Here is a 9,437-nt window from a genome sequence, read left to right as displayed (position 1 = left end):
CCTCCAGCAAGAGAGAGGAGGAGGGAGAAGAGTATAAAATGCCAGCTGAATGGTAATAGTCACACAAAGAGGATCAACTGTGCACAAGTTCAGCCTCCTGGAAGAAAACAGCAGCAACACGATGGAGATGCAGAAGACAGACACAGCAGAAAAGTAAGGATTGTTTCATTTGAATAGCTTAATATTGGATTTCTACCCAACATTTATACGGGCAAAGATTCGACTCAAAATCAAATATACTCCCGATTTCCTTAAGATCTAAAAATCATGCTTGATAGATGCACACGCAAGATTAAAAATCACACATATAGATCGCAGATTTAGTATTTGTGGCTCTGCAAAATACATGATTCACACTGCTTTTCTTCCTTTAATCGTACGCCATGAATATAACTTACGTGTAATAATGGAGACCCTTTTCTACTGTCTTGAGATAAATTTGCCTAATAAAGAAGAAAATATACGGCAATGCTATTTGGAATAGCTGTTGTTTCGGCCACCCTATTTGCTCCACCATCTTTTACAGGCACTCAGATAGGTTACCTTAGACGTAAAACATGCCCCCAATTTTCCCTAGAAAGGCATTCTACTCTTCTGGACCATAATGACAATGAATATCAACACCATATTTTACAGGCAGTTAAGTAAGTTACCCTAGATGTGAAAAATGCCAGAAAAGCTGAGTCGGCATTTAGTCTGTGGTCTGTGCAGCCTTTTAAAACTTCTTGTGATTAAGGGCCAAACAAATAAACATGACTTGACTTAAGTTCAACACACTAATTTTTTTTTGTCTGTAAGATGCGCTTGTGAAAAAAAAAACATTGATGGGGAACTTCATGGGACAGAACTCTCTTAAATTAATTTAAGCTACATAGAGAGTAACAAGAAAAAAATGTCAAAGCTGTTGAAGACAATGAAAAAAAAATCCTATTCCATTGGCAAATAATTTTGCTAATTTTAAGTAATATTTTCCATATATATATATATATATATATATATATATATATATATATATACAAATATAAAAGACAATTAAAAAATTAACTTTGTTCCAATGGCAGACCATATTTGTTAATGTCAAGTATTATTTTTCTCATTTTTAGTGCAATTTAATTTTGTTTTTTTAGTTCAGGACTATGTTAAAAAATCAAGTAAAATAATAGTGGATACTATGTTGGAAGATTTTGCTGACTTTAATTATTATTTTTCTTACTTTGCTAAAAGTAATTTTCAAACCGTTACAGTAAGACATTTTATGGAAGTAATGTTGCTTATTTCAGGTATATGTTTTGATAGATCAATAAAAATAATTCGGTACAGAAAATTCTATTAAATAAGATAAAAACTAAAATGTTTGAAGTTCATTTTATTAAAAAATAATTCTGCTCATTTTTCATTCATAAATAACACCCAAAAAGGATTTTACTCATTTACTGAAATAATCATCTCATCATAAAATACAATTCCACAAGATTGAATATTGTTTTAACTTAAAACGATATTTGTCTATCTGATGCCTGTGAGTTCTCAAAATAAGTCACCAGCGATGGGTCATTGCGATTTTCTGGGAAATTAAATTTCTAACTGGCATTTTGTAAACCCTAGATCAGGGGTGTCAAACTCATTTTAACTCGGGGGGCCAGGCCACACGTTAGAACAAACATTCTGTCCGGGGCCGGACTTGTAGATTAAAGAGAAAGAAAAAGAGAGATAAAGAAATAAGAGAAAAAGGAAGGCAAAAGGAGAGGGTGCGGGACAAAGAAAGAGAGAGAGGGGGAGGGCGTGAGAAACAAAAGAGATAAAAAGTCATGAGAGAGGGGGAAAAGAAAGGGAGAGGAAGAAAGAAATCCAAAGAGAAATGGAAAGACAGAAGGAGAGAAGAGAAAAGAATGTGTGAAGGGTAAGAAGAGAGATAGAGAAAAGAGAGAAAAGGAAAAAGGGAAGTTAGAGCAAAAGAAGTTAAAAAGACACAGAGAGAGAAAGAGACAAAGAGCAACAAAGGAAGAGAAAAAGAGAGACACAGAGAGGGAAAGAGACAGAGACAGAGAGTGGGAGAAAAGGGGTGGAAAAGAGAGAGAGAAGAGAGAGAGAGAGAGAGAGAGAGAGAGAGAGAGAGAGAGAGAGAGAGAGAGAGAGAGAAATAAATACAAGTACAGTGTCGTTGTTCGAGGCACCTTTCTTTGGCAACATCAAGTGGACATATTTCAACCTGCAGCTTGTTTTTCTCTTGCGCTTCTCTGAGTGTTGTCTCGTGGGCCGGATTCAATCCCTTAGGGGGCCTGATCTGGCCCGCGGGCCACCTGTTTGACACTTGTGCCCTAGATGGACAACCTGGTAGTAACATAATAATAACATAGTAACAACATAGCAGTGACATACGTTGTTTTTCATGCTACTCCGTGACAAAAAAAAGTAGCTTTCAGTTTCAAAAAGGTCGGTGAACTTCGGAATAGACTAAATAAAAACCTCTGCTCTTGCTCCATTTATTTGCTCACCTGCGTATTCCCATTTTGCAGCGACCTGTCGGAACAAATCAAAAAGGTCACCCTGGAGAGTCACATGAGGGCAGAAAACACAGAATTAATGCTAAGCTTCCAGAAAGGACAAGTCACCAAGCCGCAGTATAAGGTAACCCACATCTCACCCTTCTGCACTAAGGAGGACCCATCCTGCTATATGTGGAAAGATGGATAAATAAAAATTATGTCCAATTATATGCAGGGTTGGGTAGGGTTACTTTAACTGGATTACTTTCAATTACTTTTGGATGACTCCGATACCAAATATGCTAATAAAAGACAAAAGAAACTAAACATGAATAAAATGATGACTCACAACACATGGTAAGCTTTCTCTCCTGGCTTTGATTTCTTTGATCTCTGACAAAACGAACATAAAATGCGACAGAAACAAAATGAAAATAAATCCAAACAGCTTGCCAACATCATTTTTGCCATTCCATGTATTCCGTTACTCGCCAAGCCTGCACAAAATTGAGTCATTTTATTCCTATTTAGTTTCTTTTGTCTTTTATTAGCATATTTGGTATTGGAGTAATACAAAAGTAATTGAAAGTAATCCGAATAAAGTAACCCTACCCAACCCTGATTATATGCCATATAAATAAATGAATACATAAATAAATAATGTGATACTTAAATATTTGACATGAATATAATTCATTCATTTGTTTAGGAATATTGTACCAGCTCAGTAGCCTAGATGGTAAGGCGCCCGCTTTGAGACTGGGAGGTCGGTGGTTCGCGCCTCGGCCGAGTCATTCCTAAGACTTAAAAAGTGGTCGGCGGCGCCCTCTGTTGGCTGCGGCTGCATCGGCTCGCTACAACGGGTCAGGTGTAATCGACATTTCGTTCTGTGTACATTGTTACACAGAATGACAATACAAGGAAATTATTATTATTATTATTATTATTATAATTCCTAAATAGATGATAAATGATAAATATCATTTATTTGGTGGTATATTTTGTCATAAAATGTTATACAATTGAGGTGGAGGCTCAAACTGCCTATATGTACCTATAAATGTAAATGTAGACCATTTATATAGCGCTTTTCAAGTCAATGAAGACCTTCCAAAGCGCTTTACAATGAGCTTCACACTTTTCCTTTTTACACACTACCTAACCGATAGCGGCGTTGGCCATGCAAGGCAACTACCTGCTATCGGGGGCTTTGGGGATTCAGGGTCTTGCCCAAGGATACTTTGACATATAACATGGAGGAGCTGGGAATCGAAATGAAATGAAAATGAAATGATCTGCATTTATATAGTGCTTTTCAAGTCAATTAAGACGTCCCAAAGCGCTTTACAATGTGCTTCACATTTACCAATAGCGGCCGTGCAGCCATGTAAGGCGCTAACCTGCTTATTGGGGGCATTAGGGGTTCAGTGTCTTACCCAAAGACACTTCGACATATAACACGGAGGAGCTGGGAATCAAACCTGTGACCTATTGATCCCAAGACAAATGCTCTACTTCCTGAGCTAATGTCTTCCATTTTGTTTTACTTTTGTAAAATGACCAAAAAAACATTCATTCCACTGCAATTATACTTTATTATTTGTAAATCAGCTTCGCGGGTCTAAAAAATATACCTTACCTTCTCAATAAAAGCATTTATTGACTTGACGCCATTGAGCGCGAGCTTATGTCAACTGAGGACACGGTGTGGACACTCTTATTGTGAAGGGGAGGGGGAGGCCCTGACACAATGCTTAGTCATGGTGAGTTACCGCTTCGCTCATTCCCCCCCCCCCCCCCCCTTAACTCCTCCCACTTCACCCCTTCTTATGTGGCGCTCAGTTTATCATGGAGGAACTCGGCGACGCGACGCAAGTATATTCTCTTCTGTCACATTTCATCTCAAGTTTGACTTTATTGTACCAAAAGCGAGCGGTTGTTTGTACTACCTAAACACGGCTAATTGTGTGTGGTTTCGTGTATTTGTTGTAAAAGCCGTTCGATGCCACTAGCTAAAGTATGTTGTTATTGTCAGAAGGAAGGTCTTTCACTTTCACTTTTGAAGGGGCGCCGCTACTTCGCGGATTTTCAGTTTTCGCGGGTGGTCTTGGTCCCCATCAACCGCGATAACCGAGGGATTACTGTATATGTATTCAAACATTTATTTCTACATATGTTGGAATCGGTCCTTCATACTCCTCTTCTTTCATAGGCTCTCAACATTTTCTCATCCTTGTTCCTCAGCTTCTCCTCAGTTCCCTCCGTGAGATCTACCAGACCTTGGAAGAACAACTGGACCAGAACTGCCACCACCCTGCAGTGGAACCCATTTACTTTCCTTCAGAACTGGCCCGCTTGGATTCCATCGAGAGAGACCTGGAATTCTTGTTCGGGCCCGACTGGAAAGAGAAAACCGTAGTACCTGCGGCCACGAAGCGATACTGCGAAAGACTCCGCCAGGTCAGTTTCAAATTCAAACGAACCCGGTGGGGCACAGAGCAACAACGTGAGGAACATCTCATCCTTAATGTCTTCTCAGATCGGGAAGGAGAAACCTGAGTTCCTGGTGGCTCATGCTTACACCCGTTACCTGGGTGACCTGTCGGGTGGTCAGGTTTTGGGTCGCATCGCCCAAAAGTCCATGGGCCTGAAAGACGACCGGGGTCTGTCCTTCTTCGCCTTCCCTGGGGTGTCCAGTCCTAACTTGTTCAAGAGACTCTACCGAAGTCGCATGAACGTTCTGGAGCTGAGTGAGGAGCAGAGGAAAGGCGTTCTGGCCGAGGCGGTTCGGGCTTTCGAGCTCAATATCCAGGTAGTGTTTTTGTACCACTTTGGCATTTTAAATATACACTGTAAAATCACCAGTGTTAAAGGGACAGTGTGACGTATTTAATGCTTCGTAGTGGTACAGAAAAACCTTCATTCTTTAGGAATTAAAAATAACAACATAATTGTGTGGCAGCACGGCGGCGCAGTGGTTAACGCGTGTGCGGCACAGTTCTAAGGTCTATGGAACCTCCTGTGTGAGTTCAAATCCAGCTACCGGACTTCCTGTGCGGAGTTTGTATGTTCTCCCCGTGCTTGCGTGGGTTTCCTCCGGGCTCTCCGGTTTCCTCCCACATTCCAAAGACATGCATTTCAGGTGGATTGGCCGGTCCAAATTGTCCCTAGGTGTGAATGAGCGAGCGAGTTGTCTGTCCCCGTGTGCCCTGCGATTGGCTGGCAACCAGTTCAGGGTGTCCCCTGCTCACTGCCCGATGATTGCTGGGGTGGGCTCCAGCACCCCCGCGACCCTACTGAGGATAAGCGGTGCAGCTAATGAGATGAGATGAGAACATAATTGTGTTATAAGTCCTATTGGTGGTCAGAGAAAGGAAGTTTGCATGGTGATATTACACAGAGTAAAGAATAAAAATGAAAAAAAAAAAGAAACATAAAATGTACCCCATTAACGGAGAACTTCGTTCATTTTAAGTATTATGTATTATTATTAACGTATTCATAACATTATTTTATTTTGCCTTATTTGAGGCAGTCAGGCCTTCAAGCTCAACACCCAGTTAGTGCTTTGTTCTACTGTGGAATTGTTTATAATAATGATAATAACGATACAATTTTTAAAAAAAAGTACCCCATTAATAATAATAATAATAATAATAATTTCCTTTGTATTGTCATTCTTTGTAACAATGTACACAGAACGAAATGTCGATACACCTGACCCGTTGTAGCGAGCCGATGCAGCCGCAGCCAACAGAGGGCGCCGCCATTTTACCAATGTTATAAGTCTTAGGTATGACTCGGCCGAAGCGCGAACCAGCGACCTCCCAGCAAATGTCAATCATTTTAAGTGTTTAAACATATTTCTTAATGAGCTAATTTATCTGATGTGGTGGATCACATGTACCAAATGATATTTTTCTTATTTTCACTAATAATTAAAAACAGGGTAACACGAGAGAAACAGAGAAAACATACACTATTAACAGAAAATTTCACTTATTTTCAGTTTCATTTTTATATATTTTTAAGATACTAGTAAAACAATAGTTGTATCATATTAATGTATTGTTTATTTAATATTAAAAACAAATGATTTAAATTTGCTATAGTGACTGATATGCATTTTTTTTAAAGATAAATAAAAAATAAAGTAACATCATAGAAATGATACTTAAAATGTATCTGCCATTTACTTTATCTGACATTTTTTCTCAGTATTTAATCCAAAAAGTTGTTTTATATGGGGCAACATTGATTTTTGACTTATTAGTAAAAAAAAAGGAAAACTAGTATGTATTGTCAGTCATCTGCCATATCACATATAAAACTAACCCTAGTTAAAATGAAAACTTTGCTTATTTACATTTTTTTAATTAATAAAAAAAGAAAATGTATGTAATTTAATCTCGTTAACTAATATAAAGTAATGGATATATTTAATAATAATAAAATGTATTGACTACTTTTGACTAAAAATAATATAAAAATGTAGTAAAATAAGAAAAAACACTTAATACGTACTTTTTAAATGTTTTTTCTTCAATTTTACCCCAAAAAAGTAGTCGAGATGGAGGGAATTAAGTACAATAATAATGAAATGAGAAAAATAATCACAATAAACTGCCAAGATTTTCTTATCATGTCAAAAGCAGCAGTTTTAGCACCCTCTTGTGGAAACCTCTTTCAAAGCAATCGCCTTTTTTAACTGGGTTGGCTCTTAATAATTGAATGTATTTATTTAATTTTAGTCAGGAATGTTTTGCCCACTTAGAAGCTCATCAGAAAACAATCATTCAATCAATCATTTGAATGCTTAATTGCATTTCTTACCGATTTTGTATGGATCCCGTCGTAGGTTTTCGAAGACGTGCAGAAGATGCTGAGCGTGGCCGAAGAACATCCGGATTCCGACTTAGTGGGAAGCAAAATGAGTCTCCAATACTCCATGACGGGCACGCCCTTCTTCAGAATGATCCTCGCAATTGTCGTGGCCATCTTTGCCTTCGGAATCTGCATGTCGTAGCCATTCTTGCACGTTATGTAGCGGCTCAGATTGTTTTCCTTGTTTTTGGTGCATTAACATCTATGGCAGGCCAGTAGTTGGTGATTTTGCTTTGTAAGAAATGACCAATATTCGTTTTTCATCTGAACGTGCTTCCCTAAAACAAGTTAACTACACTTTCTACTCTACTCGATAAACTAAATATGAATAAAATGACTAAATTTTGTGCAGGCTTGGGGAGTAACGGAAAACATGGAACGGCAAAAATGATGTTGGCAAGCTCTTTGGATTTATTTTAATTTTGTTTCTGTCGCATTTTATGTTAGTTTTGCCGGAGATCAAAGAGATCAAAGCCAGGAGAGAAAGCTTACCACGTGTTGTGAGTCATCATTTTATTCATATTTAGTTTATTTTGTCTTTAATTAGCATATTTGGTATTGGAGTAATCTAAAAGTAATTGAAAGTAATCAAGTTAAAGTAACCCTACCCAACCCTGCTTATCCAATCAAAAGGCCTGTGGTGGTGTCTGAGACAGAAGGCAGGGGAGAGAGAGGGGGAGGGAGAGGCTATGCTGAATCTGAGCTTTAAGAACCCAGATTTAAATATATTTAATCGACCCTTCGAATAATGAAAATACCAACATCGACATCCGTCAAATTCCCAAATATCCACCACTATTGCCGAGAATTACTATTATAAATCCGTCCAATGACTATTGTCCATATTTCACATTGCAATTGTCCTTCAATTGAAAAGGAACTTGGACTATTTTTTTTAAATTCCTTTCAACTTTTACCTGCAGTACAATTTCACATATTGTTCAATCAAAACAGTAATTCTGACTGATTTGACTGTGAAAACATTGAGAGTATTTTTGTATTCAAATGTGAGCTTTTGATAAAATGTTTTGTAGTAAATATCAGTTTGTGTCTTTTTCATTGATGTTTCGACAACAAGTATACTTGGGGCGGCAGTAGCTCAGGAAATAGAGCGCTCGTCTTGGGATCAAGGGATCCCAGTTTGAATCCCGGCTCGTCCGTGTTACATGTCGAAGTGTCCTTGGGTAAGACACTAAACCCCTAATGCCCCTAATAAGCAGGTTAGCGCCTTACATGGCTGCACGGCCGCTATTGGGAAATGTGAAGCACACTGTAAAGCGCTTTGGGAAGTCATTGACTTGAAAAGCGTTATATAAACGCAGATCATTTCATTTCATACTAAATTCTACATTTTCAATTCAGTTTAAGTGATTAAGGCTTAATTCAGGGGAGTTTGTTCATTATTTTTATCATTGTATACAAAAGTTGGAAAGAAATTAAGTGAATGAAAATTATTATTCATATGTAGAATTAAATGGTAATTGGTCTGCATTTATATAGCCCTTTTCAAGTCAATGAAGACCTCCCAAAGCGCTTTACAATATGCTTCACACTTACCCATTCACACACACACACACACTCACACACCAATAGGGAGTCAGTCATGTAAGACGCCTAAAATTAGCAATATTTTTTCCCATTTTTGGTCAAATTTCTGGCAGATAATTTTGCATGTTTTTCTTTTTATCAAAACAAATCCAGTCCATTTTAAAATACTGAAAAAGTATTTTACCGATTTCAGTCAATTTTCTTATTCTAATCAAATAATTACTAGGTAAATTGTCAGTTAAAAATATATAATCTCACTATTTAACTATTTTTACATAATATTCAAAATGAGCACAATCACATGGTATGCACAATTTATATCATTATTAAGAAAATTGACTAAATTCAAATCATGAAAAAATAATTGTTTCTTCATACAGTTTGCATTTTTTTATAAAAAAATAATTATTTTACAAAGTGTTTGTATATATAAAACTATTTTTGGGTAACGAATATTGAAAAATGGGCACATTTATCTGGCATACATAAGTTTACGGAAATGAACAGTAATCATGGGGC

At 37.5% G+C, this 9,437-nt stretch overlaps 1 protein-coding gene across 1 annotated transcript; it reads left to right on the top strand.

Annotated features, from left to right (window-relative positions):
- Positions 1-8,408, top strand: hmox1b (heme oxygenase 1b). The gene is made up of 5 exons (XM_088341557.1): positions 1-153; positions 2,517-2,628; positions 4,731-4,946; positions 5,026-5,298; positions 7,345-8,408. Exons 1-5 carry the CDS (start codon positions 50-52, stop codon positions 7,510-7,512), a joined length of 873 nt encoding a protein of 290 aa, XP_088197683.1. The 5' UTR covers positions 1-49; the 3' UTR covers positions 7,513-8,408.
- Positions 8,409-9,437: the final 1,029 nt, after the last annotated feature.

This window comes from Urocampus carinirostris, chromosome 8 (genome assembly GCF_059441175.1).
Source record: "Urocampus carinirostris isolate Australia breed hairy pipefish chromosome 8, RoL_Ucar_1.0, whole genome shotgun sequence".
Lineage (NCBI taxonomy): Eukaryota > Metazoa > Chordata > Actinopteri > Syngnathiformes > Syngnathidae > Urocampus > Urocampus carinirostris.
Note: the sequence above shows the minus strand (reverse complement) of the source record. Positions and strands in the feature narration are given on the sequence as shown.